The 26,127-nt window shown below is 46.3% G+C and overlaps 2 protein-coding genes across 5 annotated transcripts in view; one reads left to right on the forward strand and one right to left on the reverse strand.

Annotated features, from left to right (window-relative positions):
• Positions 1–1,519, forward strand: part of daam2 (dishevelled associated activator of morphogenesis 2) — a 123,991-nt gene extending 122,472 nt beyond the window's left edge. For all 3 annotated transcript variants that reach the window (XM_083924182.1, XM_083924181.1, XM_083924183.1), the window contains 2 exons: positions 956–1,126; positions 1,295–1,519. In XM_083924182.1, the coding sequence (XP_083780308.1) occupies positions 956–1,126; positions 1,295–1,507 (384 nt within the window). In that variant the 3' untranslated portion in view covers positions 1,508–1,519. The remainder of the gene's footprint in view (positions 1–955; positions 1,127–1,294) is intronic.
• Positions 1,520–9,349: 7,830 nt separating this feature from the next.
• mocs1 (molybdenum cofactor synthesis 1) lies at positions 9,350–25,227 on the reverse strand. Of its 2 annotated transcripts, none has more exons than XM_083923812.1 (11): positions 25,007–25,227; positions 20,009–20,120; positions 19,621–19,788; positions 17,424–17,588; positions 16,452–16,513; positions 15,158–15,269; positions 13,855–13,967; positions 13,348–13,458; positions 13,038–13,158; positions 11,877–11,924; positions 9,350–11,625 (listed from the first exon to the last, which is right to left on the reverse strand). In XM_083923812.1, exons 1-11 carry the CDS (start codon positions 25,211–25,213, stop codon positions 10,538–10,540), a joined length of 2,307 nt encoding a protein of 768 aa, XP_083779938.1. In that variant the 5' UTR covers positions 25,214–25,227; the 3' UTR covers positions 9,350–10,537. The 2 variants fall into 2 exon arrangements, with proteins under 2 accessions (XP_083779938.1, XP_083779939.1); XM_083923813.1 differs by having other exon boundaries at positions 11,505–11,625; positions 11,862–11,924.
• Between the last annotated feature and the right edge of the window lie 900 nt (positions 25,228–26,127).

The following is a 26,127-nucleotide window of genomic DNA, read 5'->3' on the forward strand; positions in this document are numbered from 1 at the left end:
GGTAACGGCTAGCGGTAACTGTCAATCAAACACCTCTAATGCTTGTTTTTATGGTGCGATTTGTCGGAGGGGACGGGTTCAAACAGACTCCTGTCTCCTCGCTTGACACACACGGCAACGAACCTGGCAGCCCGACTGCCGTAATTATGATTGGTTGTTGCGACTGCGATCTTGAGACACTAGATGGCGCTGTTCTGCTCATTCTACACATTCAACCTTTAATGTTATCTTTCTACTTCTGCCAATTGCAATAAGCCTTCAACAACCGTAAAGGTGGCGTTCATTAGTGGAGATAAAACGGATCAGTATGATAAACGTTTGCCCCAGCGTTTATTCAATAATCCAGAACCCAACGATAAACTCCTCTTGGCTTTTTGTCAAGGGAACCAGGGCGACGCCAACTTCAGGAATACGTCATCCGCGCAGCGCTCTATATAAAATAATATTGTGCTTCAAGTATGTTTGATGCATCACGTTCTGTGTGAGGAGGTCCGGGTCTTTCTGTGTGTTCTGCTGCAGCATGAAACAGCGTGTGTGTAGGAATGTGCAGAAGGTTTGGCTGCAGGCGTCGTCCTGGCAACGAGCACCGGACAGCTTGGACAGAACAGGGTGGACATACGGTGGTCAAATTATGCACTCATTCTCCCACAGAGTGTGTGCGTGCGTGTGTGTGTGTGCGCGCTCCTGCAGTGTTTGAGGACATCAAGCGTGCGCACTAACAGATGAATGTGAGCAAAGACATGCATATGCAGGCTCACGTGGGCCTTCCAAAACAAAAGCAGACCATGAGAGATCCGGGCCGTAGCAGACGGTTCAGTACCTGAGCTGCAGCCTCTGCTCTCTTTGTCTTCATCAGCTTCGTCCTTTGTCTTCCTACCTAAACGTGTGTGCGGACCTGCTTTCTAGCCTCTTCCATCATAATGTGAACCTTCTTTACACGGTTGTCTCTGTGCAGTTTACCAAATCGCTGAAGCACTTTGGGGAGGAGGAAGGGAGGATGCAGCCCGACGAGTTCTTCGGGATCTTCGACACCTTCTTACAGTCGTTCGGCGAAGCGCGGCAGGACCTGGAGAACATGCAGCGGCGCAAAGACGAGGAGGAGAGAAGGGCGCGGATGGAGGCCATGGTGAGTCACACATGTCCATGAGTAATCAGAGACGCCAGGCGTCTTGTCTTAGTCGTTTAAAAAGTTGCAACTTTGCCTTAATTGTTCAATTGTTAAAAGCACTTGTTTGGCGCTTCTCGCCCAAGCTTCTGTCTTTGCCCCCCTGACTTCCTGCCTCCCTTTCTGCAGCTCAAGGAGCAGAGGGAGCGGGAACGGCGGGCCAAGAAGAGCGGCGCCTCCGACGAGGTCGGCGGGGAGTTCGACGACCTGGTGTCGGCGCTGCGTTCGGGCGAGGTCTTCGACAAGGACCTGAACAAATTCAAGCGCAACCGCAAACGCTCCGTCAACCAGCTGGTGGAAGGCGGGGGCCGCGAACGAGCCGTCACCAAGGTCAACTACTAGGGCGGGGGAAAAGGAAAGGACAACAAAAAACACTAGAAACCTAAATTCTGCCGGGGTGTAGATCTCCGAACACCTTTAGTCCAGGTCCTTGAAAAGTGACCACTGACATTGGAGAGGATGTAAATAACGGCTGGACTGGACACGTGGCGACATGTACGCACAGCTACGCCGTTTTTTTCCAAGGATGCAACGCCCTCCTCTGATTGGTCTTGTAAAGCTATTCCCGACCCGTTCGTCCCGGGCGTTGTACGAGCTGGACGAAGGACAGCTGGGATCTGTGGATGCACGGAGAGACCACTGTGACACATTATCCCATATCTTCTGACCACATCCTCCTAACACTGTGCTCGAGCATCATCCCCTGTTTTTCACTGCTCCCCCCCCCCCCTCACAAACCCTTCGCTCTTTCTCTTTGGGTTCCTCGGTGCTGGAGCGGCCCTAACGTTTTCGCTACCCTGCTCTGAAACACACAGGACTTTGGGATCCGCCAGTCGCACTGTACATAGACTCGAGGCCGAGAGAAAGGATTGGAAAAAGGAAGGGGGACTAAGCCACAACCTCCGCAGTCATGGCTGCTTCACGTGTACCCCAGAAAAGAGACTTTGCAGCCACAGAATGGGTCTTCACGAACTTCCTTTTCCCGGAACGAGGGGTGTGCCGTCAGCGAGGCCCAGAATGCTCTGTAGGCTTCTGAAAGAGTGACGAAGGACACACGTGGAGGGGTTTATCGCTCCATCGCGGCGGCCTCCTCGAGCCTACGGCAATCCCGGGGGGAGGGGAGGGCGTACGCGCATCCTCGCTGCAGTTTCAGAGGATGCGACTCAAGGGAAACCCCAAGTTCTGAGCTCGATCCACCCGACAAAACGATGACTGTGCCACGAGCGTTGAGCCTCGCCTCCACTCTTTCGACGGTTTCGACGTTGCTCTGGCGCGAACCAGTGCCAAAGCGAAGAGAGAGCAAATGTAAATGTATTAATACGAAAGCATACTGCAGTTAGGCGTTGATATATATTTATATTTAGATGCAGACCAGCTAATTGCAAAGACGTAGAGGGTTTTTTTTATGTGTTCATGGCATTCTGGGGTTTTGTACTCACGACGCATTCTCCGTCACGTTGCCGTTGAAGTGGATTTCTATACATTTTGCGCTTTATGTAAAAACAGATAATAGCTCGTGCTTTTCACACCTGTATGTCTTTGTTTGCACTGTGGCTTTTCTCACCGACTTCACGCTCCACGAGCCGATCGACGGCCTCCTCCGGGAAACGTCCTCTTTGTACTTAAACGACCATTGTCTATAGCAATGACTGAGGAGCGCTACGGCGGGTTTACAGCGCTCTCCCCGCTCGGCTGCCTGTCAGTCTGCACGGTTTACATCTGAATGTGTAGCCTCGCTCCGTCGGCTGCAGATAAAATGCAGAGCACGTGGATTGGCGGTGGCGCCCGAGAGGACGCTGCACAGCAGTTCTCACCGGGCCTTTAATGATCTCACCCTACAAAGGCAGAGTGCAGTAGCTACGGAGTCAGTAACAACATGAGTTCTGCACAGTTTGGGGCCTGAAAGTGTGGAGGGTAGGATTGATTTGGATCAAAACTATACCACGGCAAGCTTCGTCGTCATAGTGACTGCACAGTGCCTTTGTAGGGCAGCAGGGTGTTTATGGGGTCTTTTCCACTGGTGCTAAAACACGTGTAAACATCAGTGCAGATGAGGATTTCTCCAGTTAAACCAGTGTTTCGATTACTCTGATCCAGGCTCCTCTGACAGTATTTGTGTTTTTATCTTAGTTGGCATCGTAACATCAGACCACACCATGGGATGAGTCTGCTGTTGCAGTGTCCGGGTACAACAAAGCACTTAAAGGGTGTAGAAAATGAAATACAGCGAGGCACTAACAGTCTTTCCTTCCTGCGTCTCCTTAAAAAAACATCTGAGATATGTCATGACCCTGTTGCTATGGGCAACCTGTTGCCAAACAAGAGTCAGACCCGCGTACCGAAGCCAACCTAGGTCATTTTTTTACTTTAAGTATTTGAAATATTCAACGTAGTATCTATTTTTTTATTTATATATGCATTTCTAAAACCTTAGGCAGTAGGCGTGACAAAGGCTGCAACGTATGGGGCTCGCTCCACTTACACAGTACACGGTTGCCTGCTACAGGAGGCGTAGGTCCCCGCAGACACTGCTCTGGTCCAGGAGCCGCTCGTGGTCGGTTCGTTGGGAGACGAGGGAGCGTTTTGACGCCAAATTAAAAGCGTGGATGCTTTCAAACAGGTGAAGACAGGTGTTTATTTAAGCAGGTAGAGGGTGAGTCCACGTGAAACCCCCCGTTATCATCGACTTTGTTCTCCGATAACCCGTTTGAGTCATTCCATCTGCACTGCGTGGTCACGTTAGCACGGAGCCACATGCGAGCTGTCCAGCAGTACAGTAGGTCCGTTTCAAAATGGACGCCTCTCCCTCTCTTAGCCCGTCGTGCATGCTTTTGCTGAGACTTCACGTTTTGGCACGTGCCCTTGTTAAATCGAGTTTCGACCGACCAATAGATTTGCACAACAGTTCGGTTGGATGAAGCGGTCGTCGTCATAGCAACAGCTCCAGTTAAACACCAAGGGCTCACATTGCGGTTCCTTTCCCCAGTTCCCACGTTCGATTAGAGGCGCGTCCCCTCCGCACTCGACTCAGTGAGCACTTAGCGTATTAACAACAGTGTTGGGAAAGACTGTCTGGTGATGAACATCATGAAATGGTCCGTTTCTATTTAATTCACGGTGTTTCTGAACAAATGGACCCGTCACTTCACACCCACTGCCGCGTCATTCCTACAGTAGAAACGGCTGTCCCAGCGTGTCTCTCCTGTTTGACTCTTTCCTTGTGTTAAAGTGCCTCTGAGCCTGTTTTCACACGCGGCCCATTCCTGTTATTGTGTTTGAGACTTTCCCAAAATCAGTGTTTTGCTCGAGCGAAACGCCGTTGACAGTTGGAATCAGACTAATTGGCGCCACCTTGTGCATTCACATGGTACACTTGTGTGTTACATCACAAGCGGTTAAAAAGCAAGTCTCAGACTGATGACACGGCGTGGCACTTGACCCCAGCTCTCGGCACATGACTCCCCAAAGTCTCCCAACGTAAAGTCAACAGGTGTGCTTCAGTGTGGCACGTGATCAGAGACCTACTGCCTCCCTTTTCCTTTTCACCCCAAACCTTTCATCTACCAATAATCGGCCACTTCACAGAGAAACCACCCCAGAAACCAGGAGTTTAGACCTTTAATTTGTCCCCAGACCAGGAGTTTAGACCCCAGACTGAAGCGGAGAGAAGCTGACGTGAGGTTGAAAAGACGACGTGAGCGCAGAGAAGATCTCCCAGGTTCCACACCTCAGAGATTAACCCGTAAACCAAATAGATTGAAAAGTTCAGACACTTTGAAAAAGCTGAAAAGTCCTAAATCCTAAGAGGGAAATGACGTATGATTGCCTGCTCTTTAACCAGCGTCCCATGTACATTTGAGCCATCTTGTGCATTCACACGGTACACTTTTGCGTCCCATCTGACATCACAAGCGGTTAAAAAGCAAGTCTCAGAGTGATGACACGGCGTGGCACTTGACCCCGGCTCTCGGCACATGACTCCCCAAAGAGTTTAGACCTTTAATTTGTCCCCAGACCAGGAGTTTAGACCCCAGACTGAAGCGGAGAGAAGCTGACGTGAGGTCGAAAAGACGACGTGAGCGCAGAGAGGATCCCCCAGGTTCCACACCTCAGAGATTAACGGGTAAACCAAATAGATTCAAACGTTCAGACACTTCGAAAGTCCTAAATCCTAAGAGGGAAATGACGTATGATTGCCTGCTCTTCAACCAGCGTCCCATGTATATTTGAGCTGTTCGATTCCCTAACCACCGCTCCTTTGTCTTTCCAGTCGATCAGAGTCCGCGTACCCGACTTTGGACGACCCTTTAAACTCCTAACCCAGAGCTTTAACCCGTATCCTAGTGCAGACTATTTACCGAGGGGGTACCGCAACATTGTCAGTATTATTACACGTTTATGTCGTTACATGTTCGGATGTTTGTTTGGCCATTGACTGGCTGATGTTTTTGGAGTGTACAGATGGAAATCAGAGGAAATTAGTAGCTTGTTCAATGCACTTTTTATTATGGGACATTTCCATTGGCAGCGCCGTTTTTTGAAGGCTTCGATCCCTCTGAGGATGAGAAGGGTGCAACGAGAGAGTGCCGTGAAGAAGAAGAAGACGAGGAAAAGGGGGCAAGTGAGGGTGGGACTCCGGCTGGACCACTAGAACAGCCGGGCTGTCGGGCGGCAGAGATGGGGTTTTGCGGGGGCGCAGACGCAAAAGAGGCGACGCTCGTACGTGACGGGGGTGTTCTGCGTCACCTGCGTCGGTGTAGAAGGAAAAAAGGGGGAGGGGTGTTTCTGATGCCACCGCATTTCTGTCAAATGGTGCACTTGGCGTCACAACCGCACGCCCAAAGTAGGGCCCTCGACTTTCATGTTAAATCGCTCGCCACGTGGAGCACACGCCCGTTACACGACAGTTTGCGCTGCCTGAGAAAAGTTGCACCCGGTTTTAGAGGTTGTGTAATTATGAGGAGTCAGTATTTTTATGGTTGGGATGAAATAAAAGAAGAGTATCGTCCACCGAAAGATGTACAGTTGGAACAAAAAAGCAGCATTTTTGTACGCACCGTTGTTGATGTTTGAGATAAGATGATAAAAAAAAAGGTTAAAACGTCGAGGAATGTTCCACTTCCCTGTAAATCGTACCTCTATTTATTTGCCTTATTTAGTTTGCTATATTTTGTATGTACACAGCATTACAGCAAAGTGTTATATATTAAAGATATGAGGAACTCAAACTGGGCTCCGCGGATGACGGAGAGTTCGGAGACTTGTGTAAGAATGAGAATGTTTGTTTTTCTGTTTTTCATTTCTATCATTTTTCTTTTGTTTTGTTTTGTATCATTTTATTTTCTCACCCTGTGTCTTTTGTAGGGTTACAATAAACTTTTGTCCCTGACGGCGGCTCCTGCCTCTTTCTTCAGAATCAGTTATTCAGATCAAGTTTAGTTTAGTTCAGTTTGAATATGTGAAAAAAACGGGGCAGTCATAGAGAAAAGGGGGGAAAAGAGAGAAAAATCAACGTACAATAACAAAGTAAACTGAAAATATAAATATATATAATAATATAATAATATAATATCTCATCTTCAGCCTCTTATCCGGGGTCGGGTCTCGGGGGCAGCAGCTTTAGCAGGGGACCCCAAACTTCCCTTTCCTGGGCACCTCCCTAGGGAGGTGTTCCAGGCACGTCCAGCTGGGAGGAGGCCTCGGGGAAGACCCAGGACCAGGTGGAGAGATTAGATCTCCACACTGGCCTGGGAACGCCTCAGGATCCCCCAGTTAGAGCTGGTTAATGTGGTCCGGGAAAGGGAAGTTTGGGGTCCCCTGCTAAAGCTGCTGCCCCTGAGACCCGACCCCGGATAAGAGGCTGAAGATGAGATGAGATGGCACAAAACAACAGCAGGAACGTTCCTCCAGCACGTGAAAGCTCTATTTTAGCCCCATGGAGTCAAGAGACCACTGATGCAGCCTTTCAAAATAAAACCAAACTGGTAATGTGTTTGTGTTTTTCAAATTTTCGTCCCACCTGACGTTTGTAAATAGAGGTGGATAAAAAGTGTGACAACAATGTATTATATGGTGCATTGTGTACCAAGAATATCATCAATATTAGTAATCACATGTTTGATAATGGCTATAGTTATAAGAATAATAAACATTACAATTCAAATATTTCCTCTGAATGGTGTTTAGTTCTTCACTGTGACCATTGGAGGGCAGTGAAGACTCATCGATTCAATTAAATTTTATTTACAGTGCCAAATCATAACTAAAGTGATCTCAGGACACTTTACAGAGCAGGTAAAGACCACACTCTATGACTTATTTATGATTTACAGAGACCCAACAATTCCCCCGTAGAGTACGGTGGCGTTGAAAACCTTCACTATAACAGACAGGAACGTCAGACAGACCCAGCTCTGTGGAGGACGCACATCTGTCTGCACCGGAGACAGGAAGAGAAGGAGAGAGAGAGAGAGAGAAAAGACGGACAGATGGACAGAGAGAGACAAAGACAGAGACAAAGACAGACAGATGGACAGAGAGAGACAAAGACAGAGACAAAGACAGAGACAGACACACTTCCAGTAACTATAATAGTATCTACAGTAATGTGAATATGACTTATATGTTATGGCGGTTAATACAGCAGAACAGCAGAAACAAGTTTACACTTCCATGTAAAGTTCACTGCACACATATATTTTCAAATGTAATAAAAACCCTAATCACTGTTGCAAACATAGAGTTGAAGTGACTGAGCCAACACACCTGAGTCTAATGCTCTGCTCGTCATCAAGCAGCTGAAGCTCGTCACAGGATTGGTCGTCATTAGACTCAGGTGTGTTTCAGCAGGAGCAGGGAGAAGCTGAAACATGCAGGGCAGCGGCCCTCCAGGAGCAGGGGCAGGAGCAGGAGCAAGGGCAGGGGCAGGGGCAGGGGCAGCGGCCCTCCAGGGGCAGGAGCAGGAGCAGGGGCAGGAGCGAGAGCAGGAGCAGCGGCCCTCCAGGGGCAGGAGCAGGAGGAGGAGCAGCAGCCCTCCAGGAGCAGGAGCAGCTCTGGAGATGCCTGCCATAGATGCTGACTCACACTGTTTTGGAGCTTCTCCTCAGGACCACCCGACTCCTTGGCAGCAAGGGAATCACCTTCAGGGGCGACACAGCACGCAAAGGACCACTGTATGCATTGATGCTGGAGCGCATCTGTGACCTCCCTGAAGAAAGACAGTGGATAGAAGGAAGAGGAACCTGGATGTCCGACATTAAACAGAATGAAAGAATGTTATCCAGAGGGAAATGTTGCCCAAGCATCGTGCCGAGCTCAAAACCGAGGGCTCAAGTGCGTCACAGTCCAAGATGTAGCGTCGTGTTTGACAAACAAGAGCCATGCTGGAGTTACGTCTGTGCCTCCACGTCCCCGTGGCCTCATCCGAGCGCACGTTTGGGTCTTCTGAAGACACGGGCACGCAGCACCATGACCCAGAAAAGACCCACACACCACCAGACATTCATCCACTCATCAGACTTTATCTCCACGACCCCAGATCGACCTCGACGTTGGTCCACCTGTAACCATAGCGCCCTGCCTGTGGCTCAAAGTAAGTGCATGGTGCCGCCGCGCACTTTCCTACCCATTCATGCGGTTTAACGTAACAGGTGTTTTTGCAAGGTGGTGGAGATGGAGAGGGTTATTGTGATCGTGTGTCATTTGCGTAATGGATGTGGAAAAATGTTCAACTATGTGCGTAAAGTCGGATATTATTTCCTTGCGTTGTGCGTAAAAGGGTTTTGGAGCTAATAGAGATGATGGATGGTGCAGTGACTCAGGTTCATGCCAGCTGACCACATCTGTTGCATCATTATTGTGATGTTTAATGAAGAGCGCGTAATCATCTGAGAACTGGTGACATCTGTGTGTTACAGACCCTGGCTGTGGGCACTGGTGTGTATATGACAACAAAGTAGTGAATCTCAATCTATTTATGTTTTTAAATGTATTTTAAATAAGTCTATAGGCTCATAGGTTGTTATTTTTCACAGCACCCCCTGTTCAAAAGTGACTTCCAGCGGCCTGGGACACAATGTACACAGTTGAGACATCACATGAGATCATAGAATATATTTTTTATAAGGCAAATCAAATGCTACACACACCTCCAGCATCAATGTTTGTGTTTACTTCTTCCCATAAATGAGCAGTGCATTGAAGTGAGCTGGAAACAAAGTGAATCCAATCCACTATCAGCTGTGATCGATATAAACATTCAGTTCTCCAGAGACACTAAGTGAGAACTGCTGGTCTACAGCGTGAACCAGAGGATCACACCCACATGGTGACGGAGTAAATGTGATACGTGAGACATGGAGGCTGCATCAGTTTTCATTTCGCCAACAGTTCGAACATATGAAGGATTAAGAGCTAGCATCAAATCAACAAACGCAGTCGAGTTTGTTCTGAGGGGGAAGAGAGGGAAAAATAACTGAACTTAAATGGAAATGAGTTAGTTGTGTTATCAGCCAGTATGTGAAGAGTGGTGTTAAGTTAAATAACAGTCATTTTACTGTCATCCTCCACTGTTATGTTGTATGAGTACAAATATCCAGTGTCTACATTATATTACACGAGGTAGAAGGAAAAGAATACAAACTCATTAAATTCAGTAACTGCCCGAGCTGAGTGTATTCTTAACCAATTATCATCTCTGACAAACTGATGAAAGCAGCATGAAATGCAACTGAATTAACCCCCAAAACTATGTAAGTGTGATATATATTATTGAGACTTGATGTCTACCAGCAAACCAAATAACACTGAGACGCTGAAACATGTACTGGGCTTCAAAGTTGATGTTTGCTGAAACCAAATCAAAGCATTGAACATGTGAACAGTGCTGTGGAGTTGTTGGATCCCTCAGTTTGTGAATCTAACACTTGAGCGCCCTCTAGTGCTGCATCTGTTCTAAGCCCTTCACTTGTGCACTTATATCAGATACTGTACTTTGCCTCTAACAGGAAATAAACACGAGTGACACTGGAATGATCTGCAAAGCACTGTTACATTAACGCTAACATGAACACTGATTAGACGTAAACGTCATTCAGATTGTGTGGGATAAGAGACACGTGAAGTCCTTCAGTGTTTGAACAAAGTCACTCATCGATCCAGGAAGCTCCTGGCAGAGGTTTGCAGATTGGGTAAAAACCCAAAGTGTAGCTTGTTTAATGTGAGGCGAGCATCTTTCACATGATTCTGATGGCGTACGTGTTTGTATGTTTGTAGAAAAATAGGATTCTGGTTCAAACCGGTGAAGTCTTCATGATGCTTACAACTCATTATATCCCAGTGTTCCCGGGTTGGTGTCAGTGGTCGTGGAGGAGGTCATGGATGACGGTGAAAGTCCCTCTTCCCGCCAGTCTTACGGACCAGCTTTACATCCGTAATGATGATGTCATGGCTCACGGCCTTGCACATGTCGTAGATGGTCAGCGCGGCGACGGAAACCGCTGTCAAAGCCTCCATCTCAACTCCTGTCCTGCCTGTCGTGCGGCACGTCGCTGTGACGACCACGGCGTGCCGCGACTCATCGAGGTCAAAGGTGACGGAGGCGTGGTCTAAGGGGAGCGGGTGGCAGAGCGGGATGAGAGCTGAGGTCTGCTTGGAAGCCATGATGCCGGACAACTGCGCCACTGCCAAGGCGTCCCCCTTAGCCAGCTGGTTGTCCCGAAGCAGCCGGAAGGCAGTGGGGCCCAGGATGACGGTGGCGCGGGCTGTGGCTGTTCGACGCGTGGGAACTTTCCCCCCGACGTCCACCATGCTGGCTCGGCCCTGGGCGTCCGTATGCGTCAGCCGGGCCTCTGTGCTTTCATCGAGGTCAGTGTTGGAGACATCTGTGCCGGACTGTGTGAGTTTAACACCAGGGTCCTCGCTGGAGCTTTGATGGTGGCACAGTCTGACGCTGTGTCCTTTAAGAATCGTTTTGGCGTTCATTCGTAGTGTGCAAAAAGGTTTCCCTGGGGTCCTGAGTAAGTGGCTGCTCTGAGCATCAGGACCCCTGGCTTGTGCGTACCTGAGACAGTCTTCATTAATGTAACTCATGATATTTGTGCGTTCAGTAAAACTTGCAGTCTTAGTGTGACTATTGAGGAAAGTGGGACCAGAAGAGCGAAGGGGTGCTGCACTGTGGTGGCTGTCCGTCGCATCGTTGTAGATATGTGAGCGAACACGGGTTCCCCCACTCATTACGGTTCTAGAGCAGCAGACACGGGCTGCCTCTGTCGAAGCAGTGCAGTCTGGAAGGCACAAAAACCCCTGTCTGTCCAGGACTCTCCTGCTGCCTGAGCTCCACACGTGAGGCGCTGCTGCTGTCGGAGGGAGGAACGTGTCGTTTGTGAGATGGGAAACAATGGGGAAAGCTCTCTGGCTGTCTTGTGATTCTGGACGAGGCAAAGGCCAGTGGGACGTGGTGCCTGTTGTAAAAAGAGAACATCAGTTAAAGGCACTGATTCACACAAACATTCATATTAAGATGCATCATTCACAGTTCAGATACAGGTTTGTGATTATTAGTGCAAATGTAAATGCATCTAGAAGCTGCATAATCAACTGTGAATAGGTGAAAGTAGGAATGATGCGGTGCTACAGCCCGTGATGATCATGACATCATAAATAAATCAGGACTGAGCGGTGAGAGACGTGTACGTACAGCCATGTCACCCACCAATGAGGATCATCGGCCTGTTCTTCATCTGGGAGATGCTGAACATCCCTGAGGGGACAAACAGGAACAGGTTACACTCCAGTGGAACAAGTAATCCTCAGTAATCTGTGGCTGCGTCCAAAAACCTTCAACATGCTTTTGTGTAAATAAATGGATAAATATTGGTATTTTTGGACGCACTGTGTAACAAAGGTAAACTGTGCCACCCTCAGCTCTACAGGCAGCGTTAGATAATTCTAAAATGACTGGAGAAAAGTTAAGCAGCTAGTTTAACGGCTGCAGGAGACAAAACCTCTGATTTTTATTAAGTAGAAATATAAACTGAAATGTTATTCACGTTACATGGCTGCCTTGGTCGCTGTCTGTTAATGTATTATGAACATCATCGTTATTACGGTTATGTGCATTGTGTGTAGTGTTTGCATGATGTAATATTTCACCAGAAATAGCATGCAATTCACATACTTAGGTTTGATTCTAACGTTTTGGACGTATACAAATTCCCACATAATGTTTCAGCCTCCTGAATAACGTGTTAGTATAGAATTTAAGGGCCCACTTGCACTGTCCATCCGTACTGTGCCCAAGCACGCTTCACAGCTAAAGTCTAGTTCGTTTGACCAGTGTGAGTGCAACGCTTGCCGGCCACGGCCCGTTTGGGAGAGGTGGGCTTTTGTAAAGCATGTTTGCACATGCACGAGCGTGCACACGCGTACGAGTATGAGCACGAGGCCTACGGCGGTTCTGAGGTCATTTCCTGTGCGACTGTTGGGACATAGAAAAAAGAAGGAGGGACCATGCTACATCGACTAAGCGGGGTCGTGCCGCATCACAATGAGTCCAAAGACGTTACCATGTTTTCTGCGCTGCCTTCCATTATGTGGCCAAAAGACCGCACGCTTTTGCAAACAAAGCCACGCATCACGATGACGTCATCAATGCGTGTGACGTGTTACGGCGTGATGACGTTTAGGCAGCAAGAAGCATTCTCCGAGGCCCAGGTAGTGTGAGTACAAACTGGCCTGGAGGGGGGGACAAGGACCCTAAAGCACGGGGCACGGGACGGACGCACAGTGGGAGTGCGCCCTAAGACCCCACCAGTGAGTTCACCCCACAAATGATGAGTTGCGTGTGAACTAACGCAGACGAACTGAAGTCTACCTGCATGTTGCTTCTTCTTCCTGCCGACAGCAGCTCCAATGATTTGCAGCAGCTCTTCATCCGATGCCCCGGAGCGCAAGACATCTCTCAGAGACACCTCGGAGTTCCCAAACAAACAAACCTGAGAGGAGACAGACAGGGAGGAGTGTAGGTGAGACATCAAAATGGACTTGTGATGGTTCCAAACCAAAGGAAGAATGAGATTATTAACAGCTAATATGTAACTTTATACTTGAACACACATGTACACAAAACGTGTGCTCTACACAACAACAAAAACAGCTCTTTCAAGAATAAAGTGTAGCTTTACCTTGAGGCTGCCATCTGCAGTGATGCGTAAGCGGTTGCAGGAGCCACAGAAATGGTCAGACATGGAGGTGATGAAGCCCACCTGCCCTTTGAAGCCCGGCACTTTAAATGTCTGTTACAAGACAAGAGGGTCAAACAATCACCTGTGTGAAAGAGTTCTTCAAGCAGAGGATTCGTCAGAATATTGGAAATGTTGATTTTAGTTTTTTCTGGTGGCCTACCAAGTAATGAATTTATAATCCCTGCACTACAGATGTGTGTCTGACATATCACGGCGTATTCTGAGAGCTCCAAGTCCGAATGAATCATTAGAACAATTTAATAATGTGTCAGTGGAAAGTAAAACTATCAACTGTCAAGGCAATGTTTGACTATTTCTTGTCAACAAGAGTGAACGGTGTCGGCATCATCCCGATGTACAGGAAACTCAGGGTGCTAAATAAATGTTCCAGCTCCTGACGGCAGAAAATGAATCCTTGAGAGATAAAGTGCAGTTGCGGACACTGACCTTGGCCGTTTCTGTGTGTCCAGTTTGAAGCATTTCCAGGTTGGGCCACTGCTGCCTGACGCGGTCCAGCATCTCCTGGTAACTCACCATCTTCTTAAAGTTCCACTTGTTGCCTGCGCAGAAGAGGAACCAGGCCATAATCACACACTATGGAATCTTTCAGCTCATTCAATATATAACCATTTTACTGATGTGTGGATTCTTATGAGAGACACCTGAACACTGTTTACTAAATATTCATATTTTAAGACCTGCTGCTGCAGCAATGAACTCTTTTTACTCGGGGTGTGACGACACGCTCACAAGATGAGACGATACACGATAGTTCACGAGACGAGATGAGATTTTAACACTATTGTTACCTTTCAATACTTTCTTGATTTTGATTTCAGCAGAGAGCTGTGGAGTGTGTCTTTGCATATTGGTTGTTAGCTGTAGTGTAGCTTAAACTATAACCCCTTGACCACTGCGAGGCGGGGGGCTCGCCGTCCAAAACGGCCCTGCCCCCGCCTGTAACCATAGAGTCCCTGTCTGCTCATCACAGCGGGTTCAGAAGCGTGGTGAGGGCCGTCACTCGCTCATCTCACAGAACACATACATTTCCATGTTATTATCGACCCACACTTATTCTCCCGCTGTAGGCCTACGTATATATGTTTTGAACTTATTAACCGTATCCATATTAAATGATCAGCTCAGTCTGTGTGTCACCTGCTGCTGGCTGCCTTACGCACTGGGCGGAGAAATAAAGTCAGTGAATCAGTCAGAACACTGTTGATTTTGGTTTCATACATTTCTGTCACGTCAGCTGGTAAAGGCAGGTGCCGACACTGAGCCTATAACTTGTAGCCTGGCGTTAAAGAAGCTGCGGGACTCACATGGACATTTTTTTCTGTAGCTCATATTTCATGACAGTGTTTGATCACTTTCACTTGTGGTTGTGCTTCGACACCAGAGGTGCGTTAGACACTTGTGTATTTGGTTGTCTGACGGCACTCTTTGTGGGTTGTGATAACCTTTACGTCTTACATTTTATCTTTGGTTATTTTGTGCAGATATGCAGATTTGTTTCCTTATGATGGGTTTTGTATTACGTATGTAATCATTACATACGGACAGTTAATAGATGCGACAGCAATGATGCTTGAAAAAGTGTTTGACTTGATTTGGTGACCCTGTTACGGTAAGTGTTATGGTTTTGCACACGGTTATGACTTTGGTTGGTTTTGGTTGAATTGGGCAGATGTTGTGATTGTGATGAAAACCATCAGATCTGGCACCAGTGTGCACGGGGAGCGCTCACCATCGAAGGGCATGTATTCGATGAAGCGCACCTCCAGAGGCTTCTTCTCCGTCAATGCCACAAAATCCAGCAGCTCGTCCTCGTTGAAGCCTCGCATGATCACACAGTTAACCTGCAGAGGGCAGCAGACGACAACAACAGGCCACTGATGATTAGTAACTCTGTATTAGTCTCAACAGAAGCCTGTTATGTCTCATCTGTACGGATACAAGGTCAAGGAGGTTTAAAGCCAAAGCTACAGTAGCTGAACATCAACACATTACTGGTCTTTGACAATGAAGGGAAATAATGTTCAGGACACAGAAATTCACAGTGAAATGAGAAACAGTTTGACAGATGTAAACAGCAACAGCATCTTACACTTGAGTGTTCCCACCATAAGTCTTTCTTAGTCGGCTGACCAGTTTAACATCTTAGCTAACGTGCTGTCACTCTGAACAAGTACGCTTTGGAAAGCCAAAAAAATGGTTATGGCATCTTTGCATTCAAAAATTCCAGCGACAATGTATTTCAATTAGGTTCAGTATCAGGGTGGGAGCCAGGTGATGTGAGTGCAATGGTTGACTGTGCTCTTCAGTGATAGGTCACACACAGCCAATCAGGAAGCAGCGCAGTGATTCTCTAACTTCTGTGTGTGTCAGGACATTATACACTCTACTCTATAACAACACTGATCTGCCACAGCACAGGCAATACAGTAAAAAAAAGGTCTTATCCAGAAATGTTTGAAATATTCAAAACTATCATTCAGCTTGTTTAGAGAGCCTTGACACTGTCGGTGATAATGCTCCTTAAAACAGTCATAAACACAACATGGGGAAAATACACTGAACATCATCATGTAGGTGACATTTTAGAGCGTCACACTATCCTTCTTTTTCCCTTCCTTGAATCTTTTTCGTTACAGTTATGCTTCAGTAATCACAATACTCTGTTTTGCAGTAAACGTCCTCCATATTAGAGATTTATCTCTACATGCACAGAAAAAGACAGGTGCATGAAATAGGCACATTAAAAACCTAACAGTTGTTTTTTAAAGTCCTATATTAAAGAGGCTGTACTTAAAATACTGAAAGAAATGTGCTGGGGTTCAAATGCCGACATTTTGTCACAGCACGAGGCACTCACATGAGCGGACACGCACGTGCAGCTGGACCGGCTATCAACACACACAACAGAGAGACTCAAACACACACACACGCAGAGGGAGAGGAGTGTCTTCATGCTTTGCTCAGGACGCCTTTACTCCACTGTAACTTTAGAGAGAAAATAGTTTGAAGAGATGAAAGCAAACCTTGACCGGGTTGTATCCCATCTCGACGGCCTTATCGATGCCCTCCATGACCTTATGGAACCCTGAAAAAAACAAAAAAAACACTGGATGAGTAAAACTGACGACGAATGAAATGTTTAAACACTTTGCGTTTTACACATTAATCACACCATGATCATTTTTAATTGTGTGCTGTGTTCAAGTCTGAGGTAGAGGTGGTGTGTGATGGATGGGAAGTTTTGGGTAAAAATGTGTTGATCCATGTGACACAATCAGAGATCACAGAGCTGAGGCTGCTTCAGCTTCACAGGCCTGTCTGACTCCATCTCACTGTTCTGTTGCCTTGATTTGCCAAAACCCACTGATATGTAAACATCTACAACTAATCCCTCAGCAGCTGCCAAAGCCCTTCAACAGCAAACCGCCACGGTCAGACTCCTCATTTCTTTTCATCTGCACAAAACTCACAAATTCCAGGTGGACTTACACCGGCTGGTGACCTTCTCTGTAGGAGGTGAGGCCAGAATGGGAATTAAATACCACGTGTTGTACTTTAAAATCCTAAAAAAGATTACTGAAGGCTAAGGAAATATTTCTTTCAGACCATACCCTACACCTAATGTCTGCTAAAGCTTTTTTCCCATGTGCCAGTACTGCCACAGTCTTATCTCCTTTAGTTTCTGATCTCAATCATCCCATTTGTGCTCTATAAAGCAACCACCCAGAGCTCTGCCCTGCTGTCTTCCTCTCCACGTGTGTTTAGAGTTTACAGGCTCTTTCCCCGATGAACAGCGAGCCGCATAGACACAGCATCAATCAAGGCCATCCACAACCTATATTTAAGAACAGGCCTTCCTTAAAGTCTTGCATCTGACATTACAGGTCATAGACTGTACTGTTTGTTTGTAGCTCACATTTCATGGCAGTGTTTGATCAATTTAACTTGTGGTTGTGCTACGACTCCAGAGGTGCATTAGACATTTGTGACTGTACCTTTCCGCCTGACAATGAACTCAAATTTGGCGGGGACCAGTGAATCCAGGCTGATGTTGATCAGGTCGAGGCCAGCATCTTTCAGCTTAGGGAGAAGCCTGGCTAGGTTCATGCCATTGGTTGTCACGGCAATGGATTTCAGGCCCTGCAGCTTCCTCAGTTCTGCTGCGGAGGGAAAGCAAACATGAGAATAAGGACGGAGGGAAAAAGGAGGGATAAAGTGAGACAGAGAGAAAACTGTGGTGCTAAAAATGTACACCCAGTATCTGCCAACTGTGGCATGCAGCAGCTAACGAGGTCATAAAGTGTCCAGTAATGTTTATGCAAATTCAGATACGACAAACAGTCCATCAACTCGATGGGCTGTATCCTTCATGCAACATAAAAAAGTGAATGGGATCCGTCGACTTCATACACGTCAGCTGATTTGGTGGAGCCCAACCTTAGGTCGTCAAATCTCCCAAACTCTTCTTCAGTGTTCAAACTTATGATCAATATGTGAAAAAAGTTTTACATAACCGGCCCAAACATGTTATTGATGTCAGGAATGTGCCACGGCATTGACAATTGCTGTCATGGTGCAGCCCATCCCTAAAACACACATGGTGCATTTTGAGTTTGGTTACTGTTTCCACTTAATGCAAATAATTCACTGCAGTTAACTTTAATAACGGTCATGTGACAGAGATAACTGGTGCTCTTATGGAGCCGTTGGCAGCCTATGATCCTCTTTGGACAAAGGCATTAGCCATTGGTCACACCACACTGCATCCATGTCATGCTTTAATGATGCTCATGCTCAGATTTTGTCACTGCGAGGCTGCAAATCAGGCTGTAAAATCAAAACGTGATGATGCATCAATACGCTGCGCATGTATAACAGTGGTGTAACAAATTACTGTCCCTTCCACATGTATATCTTAACCTGAAGGCATGCGTGAAAATCCTGTCTGGCTCCACTCTTTTCTCTGCATATGTCGCTTTAGAAAAGCTTCAGCAAGTCATCGGGGTTACAACATCAATCATGAGATTACCTTGGTTAGATACCAAACCCTGAATCACATCTACTTATTCAAATGGTAAAAGTGTTGAAACTCGAAACATCTATCTGTGCCCTGACTTTATGATTTAAAAAAACAGAAACCACAGTCTTAAAGGTGCAGTGTGTCAGACAAGGTCAGATTTTAGTGTTAAACATTCAAAAAACAAACATCATCCTCCGAATGTGACGTTATTTCAAATATGTCAATGTATTGTGTTGCAGATATACCTACTCAACAGCTAGCCCCGGCCGGTCCTGTCTTATAACAGTAATTGTACCTTTAGATGTGGTACTGAGTAACTGTAGCGTTTACTGTCCTCAATCCAACGTAAGGACAAAAAAGGAGCGCTGCTGTGCACAGACGCAGCCTCCTGGACACCCGAACTGAGATTCTGTGATGACTGTTGCAATGGGCGGGACCCTGGAGAGTCTAATTCCATCACAGCGGAGACAACACGCTCAGTGGAGTGCACGGAGACCGACGGCCTGGCAGAGAGGAAGCACAGGCGGCGATGCACTGTGGAGTGTGATGATGATGATGATGATGATGCGTCCTGCTAGCTCCACAGAAAAGTCAGGGATATAGTGCAGCCAGGTCTGTTATCACCAATAACGCAGCTATCCATGTTGTTGTTAGTAATCCGCAGTGTCATGTCGTGTAGCTTGTTGATGAGAGATCATCAGCGACCACATAGAGAGTAGCAGGCGTCATACTGCACTCACCATGAGACAAAACAGTGGTGGAGGATTCGGTGTCAAAGTGAGAAGTAACAGTGCAGCATTAGATCATTTTTATCATGTATAATATATTTAAAGATTTTATAATAATCTGTGTGTTTTCTTGCCAGATTTACTCGCAGAGAAAGACCAGAAACTGGATCGCTATGATCCAAGTAGCCCAATTACTTAACATTAACTCACCCCTCCTATCTCTACCAAGTAGCTGCCAAAGTGGCTACCGCAATAAAAGTTCCACCGGAGAAGCTGGGAAACTTTCTTCACCGTGGCGTCCCTAGATTACAGCCATGTTTCTACATAAATGACAGTGAACTCATGTGACCGACCGGCTGAGTACCAGAAACACAAAGGACAATATACATCAACACACCTTGACACTAGCTGAAATAAAAACTAAATTTTTCACTCGTTCCTTACCGATGATGTCCAGCACATCAGGTCTGATGAGGGGCTCTCCTCCAGTGAGGCGGATTTTCTCCACACCCTCCGCGACGAAGAGGCGGGCCAGGGTCAGTACCTCCGATGTGGACAGCAGTTGGGTCCGTGGCGTAAGCTTCACACCTTCCTCCGGCATGCAGTACTGACCTGAAAATGAGAAGAAGGGAAAATGTTAAAGTCGATTTGAGCCTTACCACCCGGATACTCAATATGTAGCATCCCTTGTTCAAGGGGTCATCACAATCACTACATGTTATCAATATGTCAACATAGAGACAGACAACAAATCAAGTAGCTGAATAACCACCAGGGAAAATAAAGCAGTTAAGGTCATCTCTAATACGGCACAGTGGGAACCTCTACTCACAGCGCAGGTTGCACTTCTCGGTCAGGGAGATGCGCAGGTAGCTGTGCCTCCGGCCAAAGTTGTCAGTCAAGAACGCTGAAAAGGGCAGCGTGCCGTCATCTCTCAGTCTCTCCTGGTGAGACACACAACAGGACAGTGGCACTGTGAGACTGACCTGTCACGCAGAAATAGCTGATTATGAGGGTAAAGTAGAATGTGATGCCTTGTTTTATATATTATTTTGCATCCAACACAAGATTTCTTCTGTCAACACACTGGTACATTTGTGTCAGGGCTGGGTAGATCCTGATATCGGTCATTTTTATTTTTATTTGGATCTTTTAGCGCATTGGCTAATCTATAGAGTCCACATTAATACACATCTGATGTCTCGATAATGATATATATATCACGATAAAGCATGTTTTCTGTTTACTCAATGAATAAATAAAGAGTCTAAATGAATTAAATACTGAATATTTTCTTAGTTTATTAATAACTGTAGTGCAACATTAACGAGTTTCAAGTGAAATGCCAGCTATACACTGACTATCTTTAAATGCACACAAACAATGTGATGTAAAACCAAAACCCTCATCTTCAAATTTGAGTTAGTATGTGTTGTTGTAATCAATTTAGATGACGTAAATCACGTTATCTTGATATTTCATCATGATACAATACCATTAAAAGATGATAAATGATCATACTGAATTATAACCCAGCCTTAATTAGTTTCCTCCTTCTTCGTGTCTTTTGGGAGAAACATCGGTACCTTATGTAGAATATGTGTCAACAAACCAGAAAACAGTTCGACCAGCATCAAACACCAGCGCCACCAGAGGCAGGGAGATGTGATCATCCTGAGGGGGCTTCATGTAAATACCAGTGTCAACACATCAAAATGTCAGTCACACGGCTTTGTGACTGTCCCATGACCTCTGACTGTCAACAGTGGGCTACTGTTAAATCAGCTGTTATCAGCATTAAGGAGAGCACGTTACTAGATGGCAGGTTAAGAACAATAATTGTTAATCACAGGACCTTCAGAGTTAGACTTAGAGACTTGGACCTAGAGACTTGGACCTGTCTTTATTGATCCCTTTGGGACGACTCCCGCAGGGAAACTGAATTAGCAGCTTACAAAAACACAGGGGAGGTATAAAGTATAGCGTATACCAGTGGGTATCGAACTTTGAACATGACGTAGCACCTCAGGTAAAATCAGGCTCTCTCAAGTCCCACCACTTAGTCCAATGTTCAAATACAGCAGCGTAGGCCGACACTATTCAGCCACAGACAGGAAGGTTTATTCCTAATCATGTTATTTATTGTTGACTGTCTTCAGCTACAGCGACACGTCAGAACTGACCATCCAATCCATTCATTTGACCTCTGCTGTCTCTCTATCAATCACAGTTTAGCTCGTAATTCAGCTTTAATTACACGACTAAACTATTTGATCAAACATACCTAGAGGTGTCATTCATTTCCTACCTTCCAGTTCCCTAAAGCGTTCTTAAAACGGGGTTGAAACACTGTAGGTAACCTATCAAAGGTTGCAGAGGGGCGCTACATTTTCCGAGAACTGCTCGAAACTCTCCAGAAACAAAAATATGACAGGAGAATTACACTTAAGGATCCTAAAAGTCTTAGTTTTATATTAATTTAGTAATGAATACCACCAGGTTCCACCAGAGAGAGCTTGAGTACCACAGTTTGAGGCGCAGTGGCATTTACTAAATACAGTATAAGAAACAACAAACTCTAACACACACTGAGGATGTTTGCACCCTGATTTCATTCTGTGTGGAGTCAGAACAGTGATCTGACTACTGAGGCTCTTAGTTTACATCCACTGGTCCCTGCAAAGGTCAAACAACAGCCCCCTTCTCAGAAAGACCCTTAAAAATACTTTAGAAGAATATTTCCTAAGTTCATTCACCCTGTCACCGATGGTGTCACTGATGCCAGGAAGACACGCTAAACAAGCTAGCTGAACATCTAACTTCACGTTGCACTGTCTGTGGCTATCTGCCGTAATGTAAGTTAATAACAAACCGAGCTATCGTAAAATATTCACTTAAATTGGTGGTGTAAAAAAATCATTTTCTGTCGTAGTCACTAACTTGCTGGGTTAATGTTTAAGCTAGTTTAGCCTTTACTGGGCCCTTCAGTTCACAAACATGTAATCATGTCGTGTGGTACTTTTCATTCATTACACACCAGCTGGGCCGGCTGTAACGTTTGTTTACACTCGACACCTTCTGCTTGATTACACACTGATAGTTGGCCTGATGACCATCTCCTGTTTTCTATTTAAATGCATAACAATGATAACGTCCTCGGCTCTCATTCAGATATAAACAGAGAGTAACAGGTTAACAGTTGTATCTGATATCAGGTAAGCAGTTTATCTGGGTCTAGATCAGGGGTCTGTAACCTTTACTACCAAAGGAGCCATGTTGCCCCCTCTTCCACCAGATACAATTTGTCTGGAGCCGCAAAACCTATTTGATGTCACAGCTTTATATATAATTTATATAGGTTTTTTATATAATTACGGTTTACCTGTCCTAAAATTGTGGTTGTTCGCTAATTTCTCACCAGATATCGAGCATAAAGGTAAGCCATAATCATGTGAAATCAAATTAATATGTCCACGAAACACTATTTTCCTTGGCTAATGTTTTGGGGGGGATGTGTTTATCCAGCATCAGTGCGGGTCACCAGCTCCAGATCAGCCACCTGCAGGGAAAGGCGCCGGGCCGTAGACCAAGGATGAGACCGTTGCACACCACTGTCCTAGTCTTTAACCTGTTGGGTTAATGTTTAAGCTAGTTAAAGCTAGTTAAAGCTAGTTTAAGCTAGTTTAGCCTTTACTGGGCCCTTCAGTGGACAGGATTGGTCAGTTAGAGAGCCGTTTAGTCAGTTAGAGAGCCGTTAGGTCAGTTAGAGAGCCGTTAGGTCAGTTAGAGAGCCGTTAGGTCAGTTAGAGAGCCGTTAGGTCAGTTAGAGAGCCGTTAGGTCAGTTAGAGAGCCGTTCGGTCAGTTAGAGAGCTGTTGGTCAGTTAGAGAGCCGTTTGGTCAGTTAGAGAGCCGTTTGGTCAGTTAGACAGCCGTTTGGTCAGTTAGACAGCCGTTTGGTCAGTTAGAGAGCCGTTTGGTCAGTTAGAGAGCCGTTTGGTCAGTTATAAAGCCGTTTGGTCGGTTAGAGAGCCGTTAGGTCGGTTAGAGAGCCGTTAGGTCGGTTAGAGAGCCGTTTGGTCGGTTAGAAAGCCGTTTGGTCGGTTATAAAGCCGTTTGGTCGGTTAGAGAGCCGTTAGGTCGGTTAGAGAGCCGTTAGGTCGGTTAGAGAGCCGTTCGGTCGGTTAGAAAGCCGTTTGGTCGGTTAGAGAGCCGTTCGGTCAGTTAGAGAGCCGTTCGGTCAGTTAGAGAACCGTTGGGTCAGTTAGAGAGCCGTTCGGTCAGTTAGAGAGCCGTTCGGTCAGTTAGAGAGCCGTTCGGTCAGTTAGAGAGCCGTTCGGTCAGTTAGAGAGCCGTTCGGTCAGTTAGAGAGCCGTTTGGTCAATTAGAGAGTCGTTTGGTCAGTTAGAGAGCCGTTTGGTCAGTTAGAGAGCCGTTTGGTCAGTTAGAGAGCCGTTAGGTCAGTTAGGGAGCCGTTGGTCCGTTAGGGAGCCGTTGGTCCGTTAGAGAGCCGTTTGGTCCGTTAGAGAGCCGTTGGTCAGTTAGAGAGCCGTTTGGTCAGTTAGACAGCCGTTTGGTCAGTTAGAGAGCCGTATGGTCAGTTAGACAGCCGTTTGGTCAGTTAGAGAGCCGTATGGTCAGTTAGAGAGCCGTTTGGTCAGTTAGAGAGCCGTTTGGTCAGTTAGAGAGCCGTATGGTCAGTTAGAGAGCCGTTTGGTCAGTTTTAGAGAGCCGTTTGGTCAGTTAGAGAGCCGTTTGGTCAGTTAGAGAGCAGTTTGGTCAGTTAGACAGCCGTTTGGTCAGTTAGACAGCCGTTTGGTCAGTTAAAGAGCCGTTTGGTCAGTTAGAGAGCCGTTAGGTCAGTTAGAGAGCCGTTAGGTCAGTTAGAGAGCCGTTTGGTCAGTTAGAGAGCCGTTTGGTCAGTTAGAGAGCCGTTCGGTCAGTTGGAGAGCCGTTAGGTCAGTTAGAGAGCCGTTTGGTCAGTTAGAGAGCCGTTCGGTCAGTTAGAGAGCCGTTTGGTCAGTTAAAGAGCCGTTAGGTCAGTTAGAGAGCCGTTTGGTCAGTTAGAGAGCCGTTAGGTCAGTTAGAGAGCCGTTAGGTCAGTTAGAAAGCCGTTAGGTCAGTTAGAGAGCCGTTAGGTCAGTTAGAGAGCCGTTGGTCAGTTAGAAAGCCGTTGGTCAGTTAGAGAGCCGTTTGGTCAGTTAGACAGCCGCTTGGTCCGTTAGGAAGCCGTTAGGTCAGTTAGACAGCCGTTTGGTCCGTTAGAGAGCCGATTGGTCCGTTAAAGAGCCGTTTGGTCAGTTAGAGAGCCGTTTGGTCAGTTAGAGAGCCGTTAGGTCAGTTAGAGAGCCGTTGGGTCAGTTAGAGAGCCGTTGGGTCAGTTAGAGAGCCGTTAGGTCAGTTAGAGAGCCGTTTGGTCAGTTAGAGAGCCGTTTGGTCAGTTAGAGAGCCGTTTGGTCAATTAGAGAGCCGTTTGGTCAATTAGAGAGCCGTTAGGTCAGTTAGAGAGCCGTTAGGTCAGTTAGAGAGCCGTTCGGTCAGTTAGAGAGCCGTTAGGTCAGTTAGAGAGCCGTTTGGTCAGTTAGAGAGCCGTTTGGTCAGTAAGAGAGCCGTTAAATCAGTTAGAGAGCCGTTTGGTCAGTTAGAGAGCCGTTAGGTCAGTTAGAGAGCCGTTAGGTCAGTTAGAAAGCCGTTTGGTCAGTTAGAGAGCCGTTGGTCAGTTAGAAAGCTGTAACTAACGCCGGTAACTATCCACACATTAGACATTCACGGTGAAAGTGTGGAGTCGAGCTTGTACCGTGTCTCCTGGACTCGGTGCCGTGTTGACGTTACCTGTCTGGTCCTGGTTTTCAGGGCTGAGGCGAAGTTGGAAGCAGATGAAGTCGGGTCTCCAAGTTCAAGTTGGTTTTCCTCGTGCGTAGCGCCGGAGTACAGCCGCTGAATGTTCCCGTTCACACACCGGAGGAGGACCTTTCTCATGTGGGTGAACCCGGGCTGTCTGCCGAACAGGCGGCAGCACATGCTAGCAGGAGTAGCCATGGTGGTCGATAGTGACAGCCCCGGGCTCCTCTGTAGCTGCTGCCGGGGCTCATGAGCTCAGTCCTCCGCTGACGCTGCTGCAGTAAAACTGTGAACACTGGGCGGGGAGGGTCAGGGGCGGGGGCGCGCCAGCCAATCGAGACGACATACGTAAGCGCTGGTGCATGCTGGGTAATGTAGTCAATCTGAGGACGTGTCTAGAACTGGAGTCTGCAACCTTTACTATAAAAAGAGCCATTTTTCCCTTTCTTCCTCCAATTAAAATTTGTGTATGTCGCAGCTTATAAAGGTTTACATGTAGTTATATGATATATATACAAAAAATATATGGTTTGTTGCATTTATGAAATTATAGAACGACAAAAAAGAAAACTGTTGTTCTCTAATCTCTCAAGCATACAGGTAAGCCATCATTGTGGTCATTTATCGTGTATTTTTAGTAGTTTTATGTCTAGTTTTAGGCATTTTACACATCTTCATTATGGTTTTCCGTTTTTTTAAAAGTAATTTTATGTCTAGTTTTAGGCATTTCACACATTTGTGGTCGTTTATCGTGTATTTTTAGTAGTTCTATGTCTATTTTTAGGCATTTCACACGTATTTGTGGTCATTTATGGTGTATTTTTAGTAGTTTTATGTCTAGTTTTAGGCAATTTACACGTATTTGTGGTTGTTTATCGTGTATTTTTAAAGTTTTATGTCTATTTTTAGGCATTTCACACATGTTTGGTCATTTATCGTGTATTTTTAGTTGTTTTATGTCTAGTTTTAGGCATTTTACACATTTGTGGTTGTTTATCGTGTATTTTTAGTAGTTTTATGTCTATTTTTAGGCATTTTACACCACTCATCCAAGTCCCACTCGACACTGCACTCCTTTGGGCCCTACAATGTGGTTAGCATAAAGCGGTTCT

Source organism: Echiichthys vipera, assembly GCF_963691815.1.
Source record: "Echiichthys vipera genome assembly, chromosome: 12".
Lineage (NCBI taxonomy): Eukaryota > Metazoa > Chordata > Actinopteri > Perciformes > Trachinidae > Echiichthys > Echiichthys vipera.

What these genes read in the sequence shown, in the direction of transcription:
- mocs1 (XM_083923812.1), bottom strand. Translation starts at nt 25,213, where the DNA reads ATGGCTACTCCTGCTAGCATGTGCTGCCGCCTGTTCGGCAGACAGCCC. An exon ending in CGAATACATGCCCTTCGATG is followed by an intron (nt 13,968 to 15,157) that starts GTGAGCGCTCCC and finishes TCTTCTGCGCAG; the next exon opens with GCAACAAGTGGAACTTTAAG. An exon ending in GAAGAAGAAGCAACATGCAG is followed by an intron (nt 11,925 to 13,037) that starts GTAGACTTCAGT and finishes TTGTCCCCTCAG; the next exon opens with GGATGTTCAGCATCTCCCAG.